This window comes from Hydra vulgaris, chromosome 04 (assembly GCF_038396675.1).
Source record: "Hydra vulgaris chromosome 04, alternate assembly HydraT2T_AEP".
NCBI lineage: Eukaryota > Metazoa > Cnidaria > Hydrozoa > Anthoathecata > Hydridae > Hydra > Hydra vulgaris.
In genome coordinates this window covers 33,789,301-33,815,000 of record NC_088923.1, presented here as the reverse complement: position 1 = coordinate 33,815,000, position 25,700 = coordinate 33,789,301, and the positions used below count along the sequence as shown (strand labels likewise).

At 28.0% G+C, this 25,700-nt stretch overlaps 2 protein-coding genes and 1 long non-coding RNA gene across 5 annotated transcripts in view; 1 reads left to right on the top strand and 2 right to left on the bottom strand.

Moving 5' to 3' along the window:
* The window catches only part of LOC101237148 (leucine-rich repeat-containing protein 45), a 34,076-nt gene extending 25,928 nt beyond the window's left edge, over nt 1-8,148 (top strand). For all 3 annotated transcript variants that reach the window (XM_065796145.1, XM_065796144.1, XM_065796143.1), the window contains 3 exons: nt 1-204; nt 291-510; nt 6,662-8,148. The exon at nt 1-204 is cut by the window's left edge and continues 22 nt beyond it. In XM_065796145.1, coding sequence (XP_065652217.1) covers nt 1-204; nt 291-510; nt 6,662-6,668 — 431 coding nt within the window. In that variant the 3' untranslated portion in view covers nt 6,669-8,148. The remainder of the gene's footprint in view (nt 205-290; nt 511-6,661) is intronic.
* A 13,095-nt stretch (nt 8,149-21,243) lies between these two features.
* Nucleotides 21,244-23,076, bottom strand: LOC136079366 (general transcription factor II-I repeat domain-containing protein 2-like). The gene is made up of 3 exons (XM_065795101.1): nt 23,034-23,076; nt 22,184-22,536; nt 21,244-21,345 (listed from the first exon to the last, which is right to left on the bottom strand). The coding sequence occupies exons 1-3, from the start codon at nt 23,074-23,076 to the stop codon at nt 21,244-21,246; spliced, it is 498 nt and encodes a 165-aa protein (XP_065651173.1).
* A 325-nt stretch (nt 23,077-23,401) lies between these two features.
* Nucleotides 23,402-25,341, bottom strand: LOC136079771 (uncharacterized). Its single transcript, XR_010638205.1, has 2 exons — nt 25,206-25,341; nt 23,402-23,636 (listed from the first exon to the last, which is right to left on the bottom strand). It is a non-coding gene; the product is annotated as an uncharacterized LOC136079771 (long non-coding RNA).
* Between the last annotated feature and the right edge of the window lie 359 nt (nt 25,342-25,700).

Below are 25,700 nucleotides of genomic sequence, written 5' to 3'. Positions count from 1 at the left end.
ATGTAAACAACATCTGGTCTCAGCATGCTCCTACATTGCCAGTTATTTTTAATGGTGAAAACTTAAATAGTAACAATTTAGTAAGAATGCCATCTACCTTCAACTGGCAACTAAATGATAATCAGTATCCAATTCACCCCAATCGAATTAATAGTCCATATGGTGGGCAATCTGATAGGTTAAACTCACTTAAAAATTTTCAAGGTATTCTTTTGTGTATTTTATTACTGTTTATTTTAAAATAGCATTAGGTGAAATATTTTGATGAACTCCCTTTTTTGCAAAATTAGGTATTGATACATGGTCAACCTGCAGTGATGATCTGAATAACATAGGTGGTAGTCGCACAGCAACTCCTGTGTCTAATCAATCTGACTTTGTTATTAAAGAAGATAGAGAAAATCATGACAACGGAACAAGAATTTCAGCAGGCTTTCAATGTGGTAAATGCAGTGCACGCTACCACGATACAGAAGCATTTCGAAGCCATGTCGAGAAATGTTTTAATAAGTATGTCTATTTGTCTAATATTTTTGTTCCAAAACAAATATTTAGTTCATACAAATTTAAAAATATTACCATATACAGTGGCTAATTAAATAATTAAAATTTATTTAAAAAAATCTATTAATTAATGTTTTAAAAATCATGAAAAATAGTTTTAAATTGTATTAATGTGTAGAACTTTTGGTTTTATTTTTGAAAAATATTAGTTCATGCAAAAATGCACTTGCAATTGTTATTAATCAAATTATTTATATTGCAATCGATGCCTGTGCCATCAGTTGCAATATAAACAATTTGAATTAATACAATTTAAAACTATTTTTTATGATTTTTAAAACATTAATTAATGGATTTTTTTATCAAATTTAATTAGCCACTGTATATGGTAATATTTTTAAATTTGTATGAACTAAATAGTTAAAATCATCATTAAAAATATCATTCAAATCAAAACATTAATTAGAGTAAAAGTATTGCAAACCGAACACTCTTCACAAAAAGCTAAATAACTTTTTTAACATTGAGAATTTGTAGGATTTTTTCTTCTCTGGAATATAGTTGTTTATTCTCCGGAATATAGTTGTTTATTCTCTGGAATATAGTTGTTTATTCTCTGGAATATAGTTGTTTATTCTCTGGAATATAGTTGTTTATTCTCTGGAATATAGTTGTTTATTCTCTGGAATATAGTTGTTTATTCTCTGGAATATAGTTGTTTATTCTCTGGAATATAGTTGTTTATTCTCTGGAATATAGTTGTTAATTCTCTGGAATATAGTTGTTTATTCTCTGGAATATAGTTGTTTATTCTCTGGAATATAGTTGTTTATTCTCTGGAATATAGTTGTTTATTCTCTGGAATATAGTTGTTTATTCTCTGGAATATAGTTGTTTATTCTCTGGAATATAGTTGTTTATTCTCTGGAATATAGTTGTTTATTCTCTGGAATATAGTTGTTTTTTCTTTGGAATATAGTTGTTTATTCTCTGGAATATAGTTGTTTATTCTCTGGAATATAGTTGTTTATTCTCTGGAATATAGTTGTTTTTTCTTTGGAATATAGTTGTTTATTCTCTGGAATATAGTTGTTTATTCTCTGGAATATAGTTGTTTATTCTCTGGAATATAGTTGTTTTTTCTTTGGAATATAGTTGTTTATTCTCTGGAATATAGTTGTTTATTCTCTGGAATATAGTTGTTTATTAAAGTTGTTTATTATTATGTAGTGTAAAAAAGAAAAATTTTAATTTCAAGTTTCTATGCGAAATATGATTTTTTTTTTTTTAAAGTTTCTGCTTTTCGGAAAATTGTTCCGAATTACATGAAAAAAACATAGATAAATTGATAAACTTAATATTTTTATTTTTTTGTTAAAATATACACATAATAATAATACAAGCAGAAAGAATTAGAAAAAAATAAATAAAAAAAAATTAAGTAAGCTTGAGGTTAAAATAAAAATAAAAAATTTATAAACTAGGTTCTGCAACTTTTCATGCAATTGAATTCTTCGCAATTTTATATATCTTTTTGGGAGACAAGGTTCACAAAGCCACAAACTGCAACCAGATTTTTTTACAAGTTTTCCATAAAACTTGCATTTCTGGCGTTTCATTTTCGAAAAACTTTGGGCACTTTTTGTACTTTTTTTTTTGGCTTTCTTGGCAGGAGTTTCTACTTCTGCTGCAACAATTTCAATATATGTTCGTTTTAATAGCTTTGCATCTTCTTTTCTTAACTTGTTAAACCATGCTTCTTCTGTAAAAGGTTGACCAGCCACTGTTCTAACATTTCTGGCTTTTTTTGCAGGATGCTTGTATGCATTTTGGAATTGAAATTGCTTCAAGAGAGCTCTTTTAAGACTGATTTTTACACAAGTCACCGATTCTTCTTGAGAAGTTAAATTTAAAGTTTAAAATGAAGTTGGAGTTGCAGGCCGAATTAAGGTTTGTGTTTGTTGAGCAGTTCAAGGCAAAGAACTTGGGCTGCGTGATGGTTTTGTAATGGCTGATGATGTTATTAAGGCATTATTAAAAGTTTGACGAATTTGTAACTTTGATTTGTCAATGTTGTCTTGATTTAATGGAAAGAGCCCAGTGTTTTCAAAACCAGCAATAATTTGAGTACGAATGTAAGTTTGTTGCTTCTATACAACTATGCAAGGAGACTTAAGAACTTTTTTTTAGACAAATTACTATAACCACTTTCAACACAAAATTTTTTTAAAATATCACTCCAAACATCTTTATCATGGCAAAATACACCAACATCTAGAGGCTGCAGAATGTGAGATAAATGGGTGGGAATGCAAATTAGTGTTAAATTGTTTTCTTTATACTTTAAGGCTACACTTAATAATACGTGTGTGCTGTGGCCATCGAAAAGTAAAATATGTTGACCACTAATTTTTTGAATGTGAGGAATAAACATTTCATCAAGCCACTGCAAAAATTGATTACTTTCCATCCAACCAGATGGTGATGTTGTGTAAAGTGTGTTTGGTGGGCCTCCTTTAATCCAATCATTATAGAGTCAATTTATTGTAAACAACATTATAGAGTCAATTATTTGTAAACAACAAAAGGCGGTAGAAGGAACAAAAGGCAGTAGAAGGAATTCGTCAGCATTAACACAATTAAGAACAGTGTAGTTTATTTTTTCTTTATTTCCAGTCAATACTAGTGGACACTTTTTCTGATAATTACTTTCACATCGCCTTTGTCACCAGTGAAACCAGTTTCATCACAGTTCCACATAGCTTTACTAAACCCTATTTTTGCTAAATCAAAATGTTTTTTCAAAACATCAAAATAACGGGCAATAATTTCTGGTGTGCATGACCCTGCTCTCAAAGATGCGATGTTTGTATCTGTCTTTCGCTTAGTTCTAAGTGCCATTGACTCATAAATTCTTTGTACCATTTGCGACCAGGCGTTCCATTTTTGATTGAATAGTCTCCCACTAAACTTTGAACTTGATCTATTCGTCTACCAAAGTCCTGATCACCAAGCATCTGAAGAAGGTGAACTAAGGTTAACTCGATAAAAGGGCTCAATTTTGTTGTGTTGCCACTACCAACTACTATAGTGCCTTATTTGATTTTTGGTCGGATAACATTGATTTTGGTATGCGGTAGAATTGTACTGTGCCTCTTCAGCCTAACTTGCCATTTTCAATCTTATTCAATTCGTTTTTTATTGTCTCCTCAGTGTAAGGCTTCTCATTTGTTTAATTTTTTTGCCATTATAAATTTAGTAAATTCAATTCAGTTACAGATTTTTGAAATTGATGAAACGAAGCACTTTTGTGGTTACTTTGTGTACTTTTGCACTTTAACTTCAACAGTATAAGTGCAAAAGTACAAAACTAATTAATATGAAAGTGTGAAAACTTAAAAATTTCAAGTAAAAAAATTCGGTCAGTGTGAAAAAATAATAAAATAAATTAATTTTAACATAATGAAAAAATTCAATTAGAGTGAAAAAATAATAAACAGATTAACTTATGAACTTTTAATTGATTATATATGCGGTAGTGATGTAATGGTAAAGCGCTCGCTTCATAAGCGAGAGGTTTGGAGTTCAATCCCCACCACGTCCCTGGTAGTACCGCGCTCAACTTGTTTCTCCGCGCAGCGGCCATGTTCGTCAAAGTTCGTATTTCGGAGTTATAGAGTTGAGAGAGGGTTATAACCACTATTAAGTAGCCTCCTCATCTGTAATGGTCTTCTCGGCCTTGAGAAAGTGAATAACAAAAAAAAAAAAAAAAAAGATTATAGTGTAAGTTTATTGTGTCCAGTATAAAAGTGAAAACTAAAGAAAATCTTATTTTCGTCATATGTTTTCAACAGAGTAAGATTATGAAAATCTAAAACTGTTTTTGAAATTAGCTGAAAATTTCCAACAAAATAGCTCTCTTTGTTTCTAAATTGCCGTTTTAAATCTTTCATGCTAAGAACCTTATTTCCAAAAAAATGTTTGATTTTTATGGTTAGATTTTGTTTGAACTGAAATATCTTATTAAAGCAATCATATGAATAATTTTTATAATTTCCAACACTAAAAATTAAAAACTTTTTTAAATTTTGCAAATATCTTTATTTTTAGTGAAGATAAGTGGAGAGTCAAAATATAAAATACATAAAATATGTTATATCAAACTGATGAAAATTATAAAAACTGTTTTTTTAATTTACTACACAATTAATTCAAGCAGTACACAAAACCCCGCTTTTCCATAATCTACATCTGTTTGTTTTTTTTGTTGTTGTTTTTTCCGGGGGGTTTTTTATTAAATTAATTGATAGACAACATCAAGTTTTAAAACTGATTTTGGTGCTGGAATTACTGTAACTCTTCTTCTTCTTGAATCTTTTAAATCATCTTTTAACAATTTTCGCTTTAAGAGTCTACTGATTCGACTTGAACTTATTTTGCAAAAAAAGAGCATCAGCAATACTAAATCTAAATTGGGGATGATTCCACTGCTTTTTCTTGATAATATAAATGTTACCTGACACAAAAGTTGATTGCAGAAACAATCAACTTTGAACTTTGATGTATTTGAGAGACTTAATCCACACTTGATGCGCTTCAGTTTACATACTTTTTTAACCATTGTTTTAAATGCAATATTTTGTTGTTTGTTATATTGTCTAAAAGGTTTGTATATTTGTTTCTGTTTGGAAAATTTTTAGGAAACATTTTCCGTAACTACTTCACAAAATAAATCTTGATTTGTCCATTTTTTGCATTACTTGTTTATTGAGCAATCAATTGAAATTATTAGAAATTTTCAAACAATTTATAATTGAGCACTTAGCAAGAGTTTTAAACCTTTTATCTTTTGTTTACTATAACTTAGTGAGGTTTCATAATATGTAATAATGTCACATGTCACATCGTGATGAAAACAAATAGAACTATTTCAGTTATTTTACATCTCCGAGCTATTAGTTTTTCTTTTTCTTCATCAGTGAACTATTTGGGTGAACAAAGTTTTATAACAATCAAGGTTCAGCAAAGCTCCAATATAACATTTATTGTTGGTCATTTTAACTTTTTAAGTAGTATTTATTATTTTGTCTAAACATAAAAATGAAATTAATTTCATTTACCAGAATTAATAAAATGTATTTGTATTGTGTGTAATACACACAATACAAATACATTTTATTACACACTGTGCATTCAACAGCTAAAAGTAAAGGTTGCATTATAAAATGAAATTAATTATTTTATTTAATTTTATAATGATAAACCATTTTTAATTTTAGTTTATGACTTCTTCGTTTCAAAAAGAATAAGATTATAAACTTTTATTTTTAAATATTGATATGTTTTAAATAAATAAATATTGATATGTTTTAAATAAATAAATATTGATATGCTTTAGATATAATGTCTATATAACAAATTCAAAACGGCGGACTTAAGTTTCAAAATCCTGTTTTGATTGAAAATTTACGTTTAGATATCTCAGCAACTACAAGATATTCCAAAATTATTTTTGCGAGTCTTTTTCTTATATATATTTTTCTTATAAATTCCAATATTGCCAAAAATAAACATTTAAAATAAACTTTTATTTTTCTAAAAGCTGGTTTATTATTAGGTTAATTATTACCATCAAATTGATGATAGCATTAAAATTTGACACATGAACAGTTAATTAAAATTTGGTTTATAAACTGTCGTTGTTTCATCAACAGTTATTGCTATTAGTATTTTATAACTTATATTATATAAAGTTATATAATTAATTTATAATTATAAGTATTTTATTATTATTGTTATTAATATTTTTTATATATTCTAATATACAAAAAATATTAATAACACTATTTTTATATATAAAAATGTTCTATTTAAATAATATTATTCTTTTGCTTGGTGTCATTTGATCAGACTTCTGTTAGAGTGACACAATTCTCACTAATCACTTGGCTTTTTTAGTATTTTGCTTTAGTTATTTATTTAAATCTTTATAATTATGATTTTTCATTTTGTAAGATTAAGTTAAACAAATAATTTTTTATTGTCATTAGCACAAAGTATTGTTGTAATAAGTCTATAGTTTCAGAATGATGTGAGAAAAAAAAGAAATTTTAGGAAGCTTGTGTGTTTTAAAATAAAGCAACTTTTTTTTTGTTAGCTCTTAAAAATTCATACATTGCAAATAACGAAGAATCGACGAAGAATTCTCAAGAAAGCAATTTTGGATGGTTTTTCCTTTTGATTTACTTTAATAATGTTTTTTTTATAAAGTTTACCTTATGATTTTCTTTATAAAACTTCAAATTTTGTTTGAAGTATTCAATAGAGCATAGATTTATTTGCTTTAAAATAAACAGATAGATATCTATATATAACAAATAGATATATATATATATATATAAAAACTTTTTCGGTTTCAATTTTCCCTCATTATTATAAAAGTATAGTAAAGAATTTATGAAAACTTTTTTTGTAATATATAAGCATAGTTTTATGACGCCCATTTTTTAATATATATAAAGAAAGGAATGCACAACTGTTATCAAAAGGATAGCCAGAAGAAAAAAAACAGATTTAATTTAACCGAGATTTCTGCTAGGATGTCCTCTTGTTCATAAGTTGTACATTTCAAATATTGTTAGCGATATTTTATCGTACTTTAATGCACGTCATTTTTACGAAGATTTTTTTTTCGAATGAATTTATTGATTTTTTTGCGACTTATTTAATTATATTTATATTTTCTACATCATTTCAATATAAAAAGCATTTCCGTGGCAAAAATTGGAATTTTTAGTATTTTTTTATCTTTATTTTTATTTTTTGAATTTTGTTTGTAGTTAAAAATAAACGCGTTCGCACGTTGCGTATATGCATTGCATTATTTTTTGTTTCTTTCTTTTTATTCAAAAATTTCTATCGACGTATTAAAATTAAAATCCGTTTCTAAAAATGAAATTTTTTCTGAGTGGTTTATTTGTTAGAATTCGAATTGCAATTCATAATAAGCGAATTTCTTATATTTTGGTTCCTTTGTTAGTATTTGCTTTTTTTGTAAAATAGATTACAGCGCTATACAAATTGTATTTAACGCAGTTTTTCGTGTAGATTTTTTCTTCAGAGTTTTTTGAAATATATTTAGAAAGAAAATAATAGATTAAAAGATATTATTAAATAATATTTACAGTTTTAAAAGTGGCTGAATTTTTTTATTATTATTTAATTTTTTTTTTCTCTCGTATTGACTTTTTTTTGCTAAAATTGATTTTTTATTTATTTTTTGACATATATTTTCTTCAGTTCAATAAATTTTAAAAGAATAAAAGATCTCAACACACACATTCTTTCATAAATAAAAAAACTAACTTCTTTTATTAGATTTAATTTTTTATTTTATTTAAAAGAGGAGCATAAGCAAGACATTTTTTATTTTATCTTTTACTAATTTATGTGTTGATATAAAGTGAATGAAAGAATTAGAAAAAACTATTTATTTTATGTTTTGCAAATTAGATTTAATATATTTAGAGCATTTAATAAAATATGAGAATTTGTCACTTTATTATATCAGATAAAGAAGTGATTTTTCTTTGTTTTACTTTATTTTTTGTATGTGTGACTAAATATATTCTTCAAATTATCTAACAGTTGTGTTGATTTATTCTGAAAAAAAAAATCTTTCTAAAAAGTTTTAATGCAAACTAATGAAAATCAAATTCTTCAAAAGAACCTTTTTATATGCCAGCCTAAGCGGAAAGATCCAGCAACGTTCTTTATGACTTGTATCAAGAGTTTGTTGATATAAAAAGTTTTAATTTTCATTGTTTTTTGTTCCTGAGAATGGATTTTACAGAAAAGCTTTTTTCATTTTTTTTGTTTGGTAAAAAATTTAACCTTTCAGAAGCGAATTTCTAACCAGTATTTTTCTAAAGTTTGAACTTTTTCTTTCAGCATAAGTTTTTTCATTTTAAAAAGTTCTTTTCTTCTAAAAAACTTTTAAACCTAATATTTTAACCCATTTCTTCAAGGGGCAACTTCCCTCAAATTTTTTCAAAAATTGGATTTTTTTTTTCTAATAATTGTTGACCAAAATTTTATGTCGAATTTTGAATCTGCAAAAAAAAAAATAGATTTCTTCATAAGTTTTTGTTTAATTTATGTTTTTTTGAACCTAAGTGGAAAATACTTGCATAGCAACGCGTTGCTATGGGGTGAATATTTTGTTGGTGAACTTATCCTGGAGTACTGTTTCAAATATATGTTTTGATTTATATCTTCTTTGCTAAATAATATTCTGTTCCTTATTATATTTAAATATAGGCCATTTACAATTGCGATTTTATGACGTTATCAAAGCTAATTTATCCCACAGCAAAAACAAAGAAATATAATAAAATCCTTTGGATGATTTGGATGTTATTAGAAACACAAAAATGAATGATAGAGTAAAGCAGAGAATAAACTACCACAAAAAAAGAAGAGTGTGCAGAAAAATAAAAATGCATGTAATGTGAGTTAAATGACAGTAATATTTTAGGCGCATCTGGTAAGAAAGTTAAATTCATTTCAAATGTGCCAAGTGAAAACATTAAAAAAATTAGTGGTTACAGAACTATTGACACTGAAATTTTATCTAAAGTTCTTTCATTGTTAATGTGTCTTTAATGTGAAAACTGTACCTAGGTGATCACCATGAAAAAAAGAAAGGTCTAGCATCGTTGAAGTGTACTACACTATCTTGTAATTATAAGCATAAATTTTATACATCAGATAATTGTGATAAACGTTTCGATATTAACAACAGGACAATATATGCAATTAGAGTATTAGGACATGGTCATACTGGAATTGAAAAGTTTACTCAGCTCATAAATATGCCAAAACCCATGACACCCAAAAAAAAAGAAAAAAAAAACGTTGTGAAAAGTGTCGCAAACGAGACAATGTCAGATGCTGCAAATGAAATAAAAGAAAATGCAACTGGTGAGGATATTGTTGATGTTGGTGTATCATATCATGGATTGTGGCAGAAACGCGGATATCAGTCAATGAATGGTGTTTTTATTGCAATTTTAATAAATAATGGAAAAATAATTGATGCTGAACCTAAGAATAAGTCATATAAAGCATGCTGTATGAAGGAAAAATTAAGCAAATCAAATCCTGATGCATATGCTAATTGGAAAAACAAACATATTTGCTTGTACAATTATCAAGGTACAGCTGGTGGTATGGAATCTGTTGGTGCAGTGAGAATTTTTAAACGTTCCATTGAAAAGCAAAAGTTAAGATATGCTAAATTTCTTGGTGATGGGGATAGTAAATCCCATCTTTTTATCAAAGATATATACCCAAACATGAAGTAAAAAAGTTGGAGTGTGTAGGACATTACCAAAAACGAGTTGGTACTTGCTTATGCAAGTTAAAAAAAGTGTTAAGGGTCTAGATGGTCGTGGTTGACAAACCAATGCAGTTATTAATTGCTTGCATAATTTTTTTTTGGTGTAGCTATCCGGAGCAATACAAAATGATTTGAATAAAATGAAAAAAGCAGTATTAGCTAGCCTTTTCCATGTAGCTTCTTCTAAGAAAAATAACTATCACATTTACTGCCCTACTGGAGGCGATAGTTGGTGCAAATTCAACATTAATAAAGCTAAGTCTTCTTCCGTATACAAACCTGGACCAGGAATTCCTGTTGATATTATGCACAAAATCAAGCCAATATATACTGATTTAAATAAAGATTCTGAATTAGTAAAGTGTCTGCATGGCAAAACCCAGAATTGTAATGAGAGTTTTAATAATTTAATATAGGAAAGATTACCAAAAAGTAATTATGTTGGTTTAACCAGTTTAGAGTTTAGAGTGTACGATGCTGTTGCAAATTATAACATTGGTATGAAGTCTGTAATTTTAGTTTATGAAAAACTAAATATGAAACCAGGACATTTTACTTTAGCTGGTTGCAGACTCATAAACAAAAAACGAATAAATATATCATCATTTAAATTGAGTGAAAGTTTTAAGATTAAACGAAAGTTGTTACGACCTCAGCGATTGTCAAGGAATGATCACCAAAAGTCAATAAAAATGTCCAAAGAATATTATGAATCTGGCAGTTTTAAAAATAATCTATTAAAAAGTAATTTTTTTAAAAATATATTTATGAAATGAACAATAATTTATGATTTTGTTTTTTGTTTTGCGTTTTCTGAGAATTTGCTTTTTAAATACGCCTGTAAAAAAATCTTGAAAAGTATATATGCTATCATGATGAATTTTTCAGGGGTTGTTCATTTTGCCAATATTTATGATATGATCAGAGTAGAATTTCTAATATGATTTTGAGTTATTAAGTTTTTTTCTTTGCATTTTGACCTTTTTTTAAAAACCTAATTTGTCTGTAGCCTGTTATGGAAAAAAAATATTTATTCAAAAATCTGCTTCGTTCATATATCAAATTTAGATATTACACTCCTTTACTCACAAGTCTTTATTTTTTTACGGGGTAAACACAGTTTTTGTGGTATTTTCAGCTATTTTTTTTGGTGACCATAGGAACGAGCTACCATTTTATGTACTTTTTGGTATTTTTAATGCCAGTATAATATTTCCTATGTGAATAAAGAGAAAGTTACTTTATATGCGTAGTTTTAAAATTTGAGGGTAGTTGCTCCTTAAATAATCTCAAAAGGATTCAATTATTATCTCTTTTAAATTACCGCACTGTTTGCAAATATTTTATTCCTAATATTGATAAAACAAAGAAAAAGTATGATCCTTGTGTTACTCCACTTATTAAAAACCTTATCCGAGCAAAAAAATTTTTGCCTGGCATATAAACTGTTCTACTAAATGGAAGAATAATGAGCCTTAAATAAATTACAAAGTAACAGATCTAATAGAGACTTTGATATTAGTTTGTCTTTTATAGATGCTTCTTACAAGTTTATTAATGTAATTTATTTTCATTTCGCCAAAGCTTTTGGTTCTGTAACTCACAAAAGACTTATGTTTAGAATAAGATCTTTTGGAATAAACGGCATACTCCCTCAATAGATTAAATCTTTTTAAGTAGGCAGAAAAATTGCACGTTACAATTAACAATACCAATTCTGTATGGGTTGATGTTCTCAGTGGTGTTCCTCAAGTTTCTATTCTTGGCCTTGACTTCTGAGATATTTTTGTACTCTGAGATATTCACCCTGACTTCTGAGATATTTGCCAATGATACTAAAACTTTTTCTAAAACCTTTTCGCAGAATAATTTTGTTGATCTGCAGGATTGTCTACGGTTGGTATACCAATGGTCAAGCATTTGGTTACTTAAGTTAAATATTTCAAAATGCTGTGTTATTCATTACGGTCAAGCCAACCCTCATTATAATTACTTTATGCAAAGTAACCAAGAAATAAATCTATGCTTAAGAAGCTCTACTAAAGAGCGTGATTTGGGGGTCATTTTTACTTCAAATCTCAAGTGGAGCACACATAATCAAGCAGTGGTCTCTAACAGCGAAGAATTCAGCATTTTTTGGTGTTTGAGATAGCTAACTTCCAGACATGGAGCAAACTCTAAACATTTGTATGTTTACACTTATGTCAAATAATGATGCTTTGCAAATAATTGCAATAATTGGAGGCTGGGAACAAAAAAGTCCTCAAATATAGCCATACGTGAGGGGCTACAAGTGGATAAAATATCTTTTGTACTATTCTCAACTAGACTTATATTCATCAATAAGTTTCATAGCATTATTTCTTAGCTTTCAAAAATTATGACCATATAAAGTTTAAATCTCACACACCAAAAAATGTTGTATCCGTAACTAGTCTCTAAATCTTTCGAAATTCTTGGTATGCTAAAAAAGACATTTACTTTTAAAATCTGACTAACACTTTATATAACTGAAAAGTTATACAAATTGTTTATAAGACCACAACTTGAATATTGAGTGTTTATTTGGGCTCCTTATTTAAAAACTGATATAGCCTTGTTCGAATCTGCTTAACGCAAAGCAACAAAATGGGCTTACAGCTTGAGATATGTTTTCTTTTTTTTCTTTTTTTATTAAAACTTTACAAATACTTGATCATAAATATAAACTGGTTTGTTTACAATGTATAAAGTAAAGTATTGTACATATAATAGAAACTTTTTTCAGTACAAATAATAAATTTGGCACAAATAATAAATATAAAAAAATAACGATGTTAAAGAACACGGGAAACTTACAGAAGATGTAAGTCTTAATGAAGTCTTGTCATCAAGAAACCGCTTTTAGTTTAGCTTTTCTTCTGCGAAAAATACTGGGAAAAGCTAAGAAGAATAAATCTACCATTACTTGAGTTTCGGCACCTTCGATGCAATTTAATCCAAATCTTTAAACTAATACATCGTATTGATATAGTTAATCATCGTATTGATATAGTTAGATATCTACCTATATTTATAAACTCATTGTCTTGTAATTACCATTTTAAAATATGGCATGAGTATTTTCCAAACTGTATTCTAAGACATCATCATTTATATAATAGATCAGCAAAATTCTGTAACGAACTACCTGAGCAAAAAACTTTCTGCTTCACTGTACTTTTTTTCAAAAGCACACTAAACTCTTGGTTGTGGAAAAAAAAATTTTAAACTGTTTTAAATATAAAACTTGACTTAATAACCTTTGACATAACTTGGTAATTTTCAATATATATATAGGTCCTTTCAGAGGTTTGGAGAGGCCTGAGCCAGTTATAATTTGGAGGACCCATGAGGACGATTTGTGCAAAGTTTACGCAAAACGCGACGCAAGTTGTTGTAAAGCCACTTAAAGTATTAAGATAGATCAGGACCACATAAATTTGTAATTTTTAGAATAAATGCAATTAATTAGACAGACCGCCACTCACAGATGTGGCGCTTTTTGTGTGTTTTTGACTCGGTTAAAATCTTATCAAATTGCTTACTAGCCTTTGAATGCCATTTAATAGATTTACAATGTTATCCCTTTCAACATCAAGAGCATGGCGAGCCTCAATCATTAGATTTGTCTGATAAATCATTGTGAGTAGCTTCATCCAGATAGACGACATCGAAATGCATTCAATTTGGAAATATACTTTTGAATAGCGTTAAGTTCCATCTTAGCCTGGCTGTTAAATGTAGCACCCCAAGTTCATTTAAATTTAAAGCACTTCGCACTGAATTCAACTGTTGTGAAAATTGAATTTTTGTGCGACAGTATATGATCTTTCAATCTCCTCCAAACTCTACTAATGTCCCATCCAGCAGAACCAGAGGAAAATAATACACTTACAGCATTTTTGTTCAAAAGAAAACAAGGTGCGCACTACAAAGATTATTTTTCAATACTCCAGCACAACCAATCTCTTTTGCATGTTTTTCCATTTGCAAGAATTTTATTTACTAAACAATAGGGAAATGCATGATGATTAGAATCTTGAACAATATTATTTGGAACTTTAAAGTAAGTAATCTTAAAAAAGAGTTCACTTGAATAGAATTGATCTTGCTGATAATCTTAATGTCAATAAAACTGACCGGATTACCTTGATGAGTCTGATCTGTTGCCTCTGGTTCCATATCTCGAATTTTTTTTGCACTTCCATCTTTCTGTAATGAGATTTCGGGTTCATTTTTTTCCTGGTTTACAATATTCAAATTTCCCAATGGTTGTTGTTTCGAAATGAGGTCTTCTGCAATTGGAACAACTTCATTTTCAATGTTACCTCTGCCACTCACATTTTGAGATTGGTTTGCTGATTCAATTTAAACTGTATTTTGTAATTTTTTAAAAAAAGAATATATTTTCTTTGAGTTGGTGCATGCTTCTTCGGCCAACTCTTTTCTCCGCCGCCTTTTACTTGCACCGCTATCAATATTTCTCTTCATTTTAATGTTACCGGAAAATATTGAAATTTGCAAACATAATAAATTCATACATCTATCAAACTTATACAAATTTATATATTGAATTATGTCTAAAATTTTTTTAAATTATTTACCCGAACAAAAAAATATTACTAATCTCAAAGTTACAAAATGTAACGTACAGAGGTTAACGTACTAAACGTAGCGTACAACGGCGCAATGTATCAATTTGAACAAAATGATAAGAAACAGTTCAAAATAAACTTAATCCTGTTTGATGAAGTAGAACTAAAAAAGAAAAATTGAAGCCACTAAAAAGCAGAACACTAAGTCATAGCTCAAAAACTCGTTCGAGATAAAAATGATTGACTTGTATCAATTTGATTAAGCGTCCCCGATGGAGGGTTAACTGTATCATTAAATGGCGTAATCTTTATAATATCAGATTGAGGTTTTGAAATTTGTAAATATAAAAAAGAAATTAATTTCTTAACTTAAGTCAATTTTAACTTTAATAGTTTCAACTTTCAAATTGAGTCAACTTAAGTTAAATTATTTAAGTCATTAAAAATTTAGAATTATTATTTTGATGTTTATTTTATGTTTAAAAAATGCATTTTGAAAAAATAAGAGGGAGAGCTACATGGGCCATATGGCCTAGGCCTCCGATTTTGTTGTAATTGTGAACGTTTTATATAGACCACCTTCCAGCAATATAAAAACATTTCTCAAACAATTTAAAAGTTTTAATTTTTTAAACTGTTTAAGAAATGTTTTTATATTGCCGGAAGGTGGTCTAAATAAAACGTCTTCGTTTGTAATTAAAATTACAATTGACAATCGATATCTCAAACTTTCAGGGGAAAAAAGTTTAAGATATCAAGAGTTTGAGATACTGAGAGGATTTGGCTCAAACAAGTGTGCTAGGGCCCGAAATTGAAGTTCGAGATATCGAGTAGTCAAGATATCGAAAGTCAACTGCACAAACAAAGAAATTTCTGAGAAATGTGACGTAAATAAAAACGTTAGAAAATTTTTCAATACTGTATATCAAAGTAGTTTTATTCTAACTATAAATAAACTATGGAAGCCGAGAAAGCTCATCAAACAAATCTAGAAATATATATTTTGAATATAATACTTTCATATAATACTTTGAAAAACAAAAAACTGATAATATCAACCACTGATTTCAAAATATAACTTTATATACTTTGTTATATTTTATTATGAGATCAGTGATATCAACAAACAAAAAACAGTTTTAGTAAATAAACAATTAGAAACGATCAAATGATAAAATGCTTCTCAACTTATTTTTTTGTTGTGGAAGAAAATAATTATTCAGTACTGAGTTTTTTTTGTCCTAGGTGCGGGGAACGAAGGAGACGATCAGAGGAAGACACATTAATTCAAAATAAAACTACACTGAATAATTGATTAGGCATTACTTTCACAAAGGAATGCAATACAAAAAAATTGTTTTACTGTTAAGTCGCTACCATGATTTTCATATTAGTGTTAGTACATTAAAAAATTCATTTAAATACAATGGGTTTGAAAAGAAAAAACAGATTATTTGAAAACACTTCAATCCGTAGCATAATAGCAAACTTTTTCCGGAATTAAAGGTTACCGCGGTATTTGGCACACATTACGCATAAGTTACGGTATTTCCGTCAACAGAGATGATTTCATGAACATTCTCAGACAAATTAACCCTGAGCAATCCAAAAATAGAAAACATTACAAACTAAAACGAAAAGTTTATAGTTCCCTAGGTCCAAATTTTGTGTGGCATGTTGATGACTACAAAAAATTAAAGCTGTATAGTTTCCGTATTCATGGATGCATAGATGGGTTTTCTCGTAAAATAATTTGGTTAAAACTTTGCCGTACAAATAATGATCCAATTATTCCAGCTCATTTTTACCTTAATGCATTGAAAGAATTAAAAGTGTGTCCAGATACTCTAAGAACTGATTGCGGCACAAAAAATGGTATTATTTCATAAATACACTCTTTTGTACATAATGATATCAATGCACACAAGTACGGCAGTTTGCAGTCTAACCAAAGAATTGAAAATCTGTGGTAGAACTTTAAAAGGACTTATACAACATCTTTTATTGAATTTTTTAAAAGAATGGTGTTTAATGATGATTTAAGACTTGGGGATCGTTTCCAGAAGGAATGCGTTTGGTTTAGTTACTCTGAATTAATACAATTTAAGCTCGATAAAATGAAAGAGGAACGGAATTCCCACAATATTAGAAAATCCCGACAGGCGAATATCCACGGAATACGAGACGAATTGTTTTATTTACCTGAGCTCTAAGGCTATCAGCAATATGGAGTAAATATTAACGACGACATTCTTTCTGGTATACTTAGTCAAAGAGATACTCACGCTGAAGCCTTCGAAATTTTGAACAAGTGCAACTTGCTAACTACTTTAAAGATGTAATAAACGAAAAAGGACTAAAAATGCCGCCGAAAACTGGAATGAAAGAACAATTTAAAACACAATTATTTATCAAGCAATATAATCTTGCGCTTTTAGCTATAAATATATTAAGGTACGCCAACAAGCTATTTAAATATAGTATTATATATATATATATATATATATATATATATATATATATATATATATATATATATATATATATATATATATATATATATATATATATATATATATATATATATATATATATATATATATATATATATATATATATATACATATACATATATGCTTATTTCATAGCGTTCTCGTATCTGTATGAACTGGCAGATTTAACTGTATATCGCAAGTACTAACTGTTGGTAAGCATTTGCAATCTTTTCCATTTTTTGTTAACGGACATCCTTGAACAAAAACTATAGAAATATCTTTTGGAAGCCCTAATGCGGGAATGGACGGCGAGCCAGTCAAAAACTGCAAAGTATCATTTGATGAAGGATCCGCCAATTCTAGATAATAAAAACACATTATCTACTCATTTGTATTTAAGAGTTTTATAATAAAATAATCAGTAAAAAATGGCAATACCAGTATTGAGGCTATAGTCAACAACATCAAGAAAAGCTTTGTATGTAGAAATTTTAAATGATTTTTTGTTCCCTCTGGATTCGCTAATTTGTGGATTTAACAAATGTATAAAATCATCTTTGGTGAATCTAATTGACTTATTCATATTGTAACTGTTAACTTACTCTAAAAGAGTATGCTTATCATCAAGAGTCGATTTTCTTGGATCACTTCTATACCCAATAATTTTAAGGACATTCATTCTTTCTTCTGTACAAAACAGATTACTTAAACAGTCATCTGTAGTTGCAAACAAAATCTAAAAAAAAATTATATTAATTCAATATAAAGTTATATATTATTTATTAGTTCTATTCTATTTACAATTAAAATCAGTTAGACTTTATTTATAATTTATATATACTTTTATTTGTCACAGAAATACCAAACAAAATGAAGTATTTCACCTTATCAAAAATACTTTTTTAAATTTAAAGATTCATCTAGAGTCTTTGGACAACACTTACTGCAGCTGATATGCCATTCACCATAAATTCATAAACCCAAGGGAACAAAAAAAAAGGTGCAGGACCACCATTCACAATAGATGCTGCAAATAGATAGCCTATAGTGTTTACCATGCCATCTGCAACACTAAGAATGCCACATGATATGATAGTACATAGCCTACCAAATCATTGCCAGTAAAGAACTTAATTTTAATTAATTTTAAAGCTTCTAAAAAAAAAAAAAAATCTTGTAATGAAAAAAACTATACTTCTAAATGCATTATTATTATCTTAACTAATTGCAGATTATAATTGATTATAATTGTTAAATTGTTCTTTTTAGAGTTAGAGTTTTAGAAAACAAAATAGTGTTTCTCTTTTTAAAATATTACCTCACGATAAAATGATTAGATATAAAGAATAAACTAATTGAACAATTTTAGAATAAACAAAGTGGCAACACTATTGATACATAAAACAGAGTTGTTAATCCTGTTAAAACTTTTAACACAAAAATTAACTCCTTGGCCGAGCAACATTTTAGCCTGTTTATTTGTCAAGTAAAACTTGACCTTAGCCTCATAATATTTTGACCTTATTATTAAACCTACATATAAATCTAACCTGAATAAAATTCTCTAGATTAAGATTGCACGAGGCACAGTATGACGCCATCTTTATAAATTTTAGGACTTGACAATATGAAAATATCGCGATTATATTTCTAGATTTTAAACAAACTTTGCGATTTGAAAAATATTTCTGGATTTAAAATATATTTCCGGATTTAAAATATATTTTGCGATTTAAAATATATATTTCTGGGTTTAAAATATATTTTGGGTTTTAAAATATACATTTTTGGATTTAAAATATATTTTGCGATTTAAAATATATTTCTGTATTTAAAATATATTTTTCTCTATTTGAAAGATATTTGTTTGACGAGCTTCCATAATAAACCAACTAGAGTTACAAAAGATATATATAAGATAATATTAAAACTGGAATATTTGTACCAGAAAACTCAGATAACTTCCCAGTCCTTTTAACATTGACAAAACAAAAAATTAATAAAATTCCCGAAAAAGTAAAAATTATTATACGAATAATTTACGACGCTTACTTCGTTCATATTAAAAGTCATTTATCTTCCACAAATTGGGAACCTGTCCTGAACACTAAAGATATTGATAAAACTTATAACAGTTTCAACAGATATTTCAAAACCACTATAATAAAGCATTTCTGAAAGTTATAAAACTTATTAAAGAAAAAACATTTTAAAACCCTTGGATAACACCGGGTATCATAAAATCATCATCAACAACAACAAAAAACTAATTAATAAAATTTTTAAAAAATTCACAAAAAACAAGGGGCATAATTAAAGACGTCATAAGAAATTAAAAAAAAGATACTAAATGTAAAAGTCTTCCGAAAAAACTCATTATAAATGGCTGCAAAGTTAATAATGAATCTTAAACTGCTAAGTCGTTTAACCTTGCGTTTGTTAACTCTGCCGCAAATTTAGCATCAAAAATCAAAGTTAGTAAATCTGATTTTAATCGCTAATAATACCGTAATGTAAAACAATAAATTAAATGAAAAAGTTTTCTTTGTACCTCGTGTACTCATGAATTTTAGCGCTTTGTGAGCTTTTTATTATATATTTGTTATATTCACGATATTTAAATACTTTGCTAATACGCAGGTAGTTATCAGTTTCCAATTTTTTACTAATGTTAAGAACATCAATAATACCACATTTATAAACATATTTTTTTAGATTTACATATCGCTACTATAGCATGGTGGTTAGCGCTCTGCGTCAAAAACTGAAGATTCAAAGAATTCGAACTTTGAAGGAGGCGTATACATTGTTTTTTCTTTTTATATTGCCCAAACCATTATTTGTTACCATTTTACTTACCATTTAGTATCTACTTATTTTATTTTATTATTTTGTAGTGCATGATATTTTTATTCATGGTAGCCATTAATACACCAGCAGATTTATATAAACTTGTTTACTCATAGGCCATTGTTTTATCATTTGCCTAGGATGACCTCTCCTGAGTCCTAAAAAAATTTTTCCTCCAACAAAATAGTCTTAACATTCATTCATGATCTTACCTTATGACATCATCTACAATCTGGTTCTATTTTCATATTTTCCAGGTCTAAGTAACTGGACCGCTTCGTTTGTCACTTTTTGCGATCGTTGTGTCGCATAAACAATTAAAAATATATTCTTTGTGGCTGGTAAACCCCAACTTTTTCCAATATACATCACAACGAAAAAAAAGGACATTAGGCTATCCTGTTGGATGTGATTACGGCGTTCAGTAACCTAATGACTACGCTGAAACTCACGTATATGTTCATTTGGAAGCTCAACAATGCACGTCGGATTAGCGCTCGCTGATCCGACGTGCTCACACACTATGTGCTTGGATCTAAAATCTTATTTTATAGTACACCATTTAACACCAGCAAGGGGTCGTAGCTCTTTTGACTAAGAGTGGTGGCTTGTGGCTTACGGTCACTAATGTATGCATTCGATTAATTGAAATCCATTCTGTAGGTCTTACGTCTGGCTCTGATGTGCTAGCCCATAAGTGCAAGAAGTGAGTATGTTTAGCTTTCTATTCACCCGATTTAAAAATGGACGAAAACATAACTAAGCCATATCAGTCGACCGAACGGAATATACTAATGCACTACACCGTCACACCTGTAGACATCAACAGTCTCTAAAATTAGTATGTCAAATGTTTGTTTGGAAGATTTTATACCTTTTTGTCGCACTGTAACTATTACTCTCAGCTAGAATACCGAATAAATAAATAATTCTAAACTATACGCAATAATTTTTTTTATTTATTTAATCTAATAAACTCTAACTGTAACTATAAATCTCAGCTAGAATAACAAATATATAAATAATTCTAAACGATAACTAATAAATAAAAAATATAAACAACTTAAATAAAATAAAATTCAAACGCCAAATAATCTATAATATAACATTGAAATAATAACAAAATGACAAAAAATTATCTCAATAATAACATTGTTGTTGTTGTTGCTGAGTTATCACGATACTCGATTTCCCGGCTTTCGCTTTTAAACTTTTCGCTTTAACGTTCTTTCGCTTTAAAACTTTTCGCTCTAACGTTCTTTCGCTTTGACGTCCCACGACCCTTCAAAGACCTATAAAATTACGTCAACATTCAATGACTTTCTCCTCTCCCCCAAATAACTTAGCTTCGATGACAGTGTTTAATATTTATCATAATTTATGTACAGTGCAGAGTCACAATCCGTGAATGTGTCAATCCTCGCTTTAACTTTAGACCTAATCCAATTTCTTGGTGAGAGCCAATTATTTCTAATAGAATCTAGTATAACAAAAAATGCATTTAACAAATTGCATATACACGGGGTTGGCAACCTTTTGAGACGGAAAGACCAAATTTTTCAATTTTTCAGTTTTTAAAGGGCTTCCAACATCTTTATTTTAAAATTGTACTAATATTTGTGCATGAATCTGAAGAGCCGCATCTTGACATCGAAAGAACCACATTAGGCTTGCGAGACTCAGGTTGCTAACCCCTGGAATAAACGTTTAAATAATATGTAGGCTATGAACTTGCGTAAACTTTTTTCGTTTGCACTGTGTAATACACATCATAATGTTACAATTAAACATCTCGTGTGAGTTAATTAGTTCTGTATGTGTTGGGTTTTTTTTAAAGCGCAACACAATTTTTTTAAAAGTAAGGAATATAAATAGCTTTAAGTAGTAAAAGTAGGAATATAAATAGCTTTATTAAAATGCTGAAGGTTGATTGAGTGTGAACTCAATCAACCTTCAGCATCAGTGACTTCAAACGCTGCTTAATTTTCCTTCTTTTGAGTAATTAAATTCATTTTAAAAATTAACATTGTTAAAGTCAACTTATCTTGACCTCCCCCTCTTCCTTATCAACAATTTTTGACCCTCTTCCCCTAATTAGTTGACATAATTAATGGACAGCCCTAAATGTCTTCTGCTTTTCAAGCAAAAAACATTTAATTGGTTCTAATAGTTCTATAAACCTACAAAAAAAGTCAGTACTTGAAAACCACCTTACAGCACAGTAAAACGACAAGTCACTTGGTTTGTCAGCAAGATCCAATTCACTAATGAAACTTTTAAACTGTCTGATTTTTTGTATTAGATTAAATATAATTTACAATCTCCAGCACTGATTTAAAAACAATTGGAAAATTAAAATGTTTTGCTGCTAAATATTCTCGATGAATCACACAATGAATTGGGATAAACTCTGGATATGTAGGATCACTATTTAGTAAACCCATAAGATCAATGTTTTTTCCAACCACTACTGTTGCACCATCTGTAGCAACACTAACAAGATTGTCCTTAGGAGCATTGGCTTTCACCAGAACAGTGTCAAGGGCTTCCTTTAAATCAATTCCACGAGTTGTGTCTTTTAGCTCTACTGAATCTAGCAACTCTTCTTTCTCAAGTACATCTGATATTACATATCTAACAAATACTGCCATTTGAGGTTTATCTTGAATATCTGTTCATTCATCCAATGCTAAACTGAATTTTTCACAATTTTTTAAGTCATTTAGAGAAACAGAAACATTTGAAATTAACCTTTGAATTTTGCTATTATTAGGATCTAAAACTGAGATCACATCAAAAAGATTTTGTTTGACAAACTCTCCATCGGTGTAAGGATGTTTACTTTTTGCAATTTTTTCAAGCTATAATAAAACTTGCTTCTGTTGTAATACTTGATTCTTTGCTGGAAGATGAAATATTCATTTATTGATTTTTAAATATTGTCTTAAGCAACTCGATTTTATTCTTTCTGTGACATGAATTTATTGGGTATTCTTCAGAAAAACATGTTTTGTTTCATAGTGACGTTTAACATTACATGTCTTATTATGAGCTAGTTCAGTATTGCAAATTAAACACATAGGTTTATTTTCTTTTTCAATAAATGCGTATTTTGCTGTCCAATCACCATGATATGATCTGTTCTCATCTTCAATTTTTTTTTCTTACTTTTATTGTGAAGTGCTTTATTGTCACCTTTTGCTATATCCATTTTTCAAACAATATGTCTTCCGGCTATGTATAATTCAAGTTTTTATTATCAGTAAATCAATAAAACTTTTGAAAAGAGCCACAATGACGTTTGAAGAGCCGCATGCGGCTCGCCAACTGCTATTTGGTCATCCCTGATTTATAAGAAAACAAAGCGTATGTTTATCTACCTCATCCTACCATTGTTTTAGTTATATCTTGAGATTATACTTTCAAATTGATAACATAATATCTAATCAATATTTGCAGAAAAAACATTACAAAAATTGGACACTCCAATTATAATTGTACTTAAAATAAAAATTAATTATTAAAAAACTAAAAATCTATATGTAAAATAATTTTTTAAACTTAAAATTTTGTAAAACACCAAAATTAAACAATCTCCAAAAATAATTTAAAGAAATTATGAAATATAAGTAATTTAATTAGTAAATAAAATAAAGGGAAAATTCTTCTCAGAAAATGCTGCTATGAAAACTATTTTAAATTGGTTTGTAGTTGAAGGTTTTTTTGATTTCGTTGCAGGAAAGTAAGTCATCAAGTACTGTCTCCCAATACCTAAAAAACAAAAATTACTACTGTCCTATTAATTTATCATACATGTTCTATTTCAATTCAATTTGCAAATTCTATTTCATAAGTTTACACACACTGTAATTTGCATAGCTTGTTGAACAGCCTAGCTTTAGATATGTTGCGGATTGAATAGCTAACCTTAACTTAATCTTAAACCAATAGAATAGTTTATACTTAAACTAATATAATAACTTAATCTTAAACCAATAGAACTACTATATACATCTACACCTAAATTTATTAAAAAAAATAAAAAAAATAACATTAATGTTTCATCTTATTGTTATTTTTATAACAGGTAATATTTATAAAAACTAATATAAATAAATTATTTTCATATTTTGAATACCTTATCTTTTTTATGAAAGTTATATGAAAATATCTTAAAATGATATAAGTAAAATCTAAAATAAAGTCTAAAAAAATAAATAAATTAATTTTAACAAATATGATTTCTAAAATCGAGATATAATCAAAATGCAAAATGATTTTAAGAAATAAAATGCAAACAAAAGAATTTGTTGCTTGTGCATTTATTTTAATGTTTGCCAGCACAAATTTTTTAATAAAAAACCATAAAACTGAGCAGCCTTGCCAGTCATTACATCTGTGATACCTATTTTGAAATTCACAACACTTGAAGTAATCTTTTTGTGACATACAAATCCAGAGCCCTTTTGGGACTACGGATCCCTGCTTGGATATCGTGGCTTTACTTAGATAACCTTAACACAAACAACATGGTTTTTAATAAGTATGTATAAATTTGTATGAGGTTATAGTAATCTGATACCTTGTATCATATTACTATAACCACATACAAAGTATATCTGATACCTTTTATCACATGTTTATTAACTTTGAAAAACAAATTACAAATTGTTTTTGTTTTTGAACATGTAACATATAAATGGATATTAATGAATATAAATGAGAGAAACACAGTTTGCAAAGATATACACCAACAGTTGTATGAAAAATTATTAATACAAAACATTTAAATCTGTAAAAATAGAAAATTTGTGAAAACTTTAGTTCATTTCTTATATAATGTAACATATTCACTTTTTGTAGCTGTTTATACTTTTCATTCACAGTAGCACCAGTCTTTACATTCTGGAGGTCTTTCAATAAAAAAACTGTTGTAATCAATAATAAACTTCAATAATAAAAATGCTTATCAATTTAATAATATTTTAAGTTAATAATATGTAACCAAGTAAGAAATTTATCCTTCATAAAAATATTTAATGAAGTTACAATACAAGTATACAAAAAAAAAATGCAGAATAAAATCCAAACAATTTTAAAATTTAATGAACATAATTAGAAATACAATTCACAAAACAAAAAAATAAAAGTAAAAATAATAATTAAAATAAACAATTATGAAGATCTAATAATAAAAAGATAAAACTTGAAACTTCAAAAAGTTTCGAGCATTTTTTTTTCTCACAAAGCTTGCTTACCTCAGCCAAATAAATAAAAAGTAATATTTAGTGTGTTTAAATATCCTAATAACATGATAATGTAGAATAAACATAAACTTACTTCATAAAATGATCTGATTGCATTTCTCGGTTAAACACGGTCAACACTAATGTGTAGCCAGTCACATGTTGCAAGTTAATATATTCGTAAACATTTTTCATACTCTTTTATATATACACTATTTATATCTACTAATAAATATTATTTTTATGAAATATATTTTATTAACTATAAAATATTTTTAAAAAATTTTAAATCTCAAATGACAAATAAATAAAAAATTGTATAATATTTATATTTTAACATTCAAGATAAAGTCTTAAAGATAGTTTTTTTTTGCTTAATCAAATAATAAAAAAATATTTTTTAAAAATGGCTGCCAATTTTCTGAAAATTAGTCAAAGTCACATAGATACATCAGAGACAACTCATACTTCTCTTTTACTTCATTTATAAAAAAATTCCGCAAATCGTTCTTAGTGTGTTAGGTTTATATTTAGTTAGAGATTTTAAAGTTAATTCATTATTTTAGGTTTAAAGACTTATTTATTATAA

Coding starts and splice junctions, on each gene's coding strand:
- LOC136079366 (XM_065795101.1), bottom strand. CDS start 23,076: ATGGATATAGCAAAAGGTGACAATAAAGCACTTCACAATAAAA. Junction 22,537..23,033: donor TAAAGCACTTCACAATAAAA/GTAAGAAAAAAA, acceptor ATGAATGAACAG/ATATTCAAGATAAACCTCAA. Junction 21,346..22,183: donor TTAAATCAGTGCTGGAGATT/GTAAATTATATT, acceptor TTGTTATACTAG/ATTCTATTAGAAATAATTGG.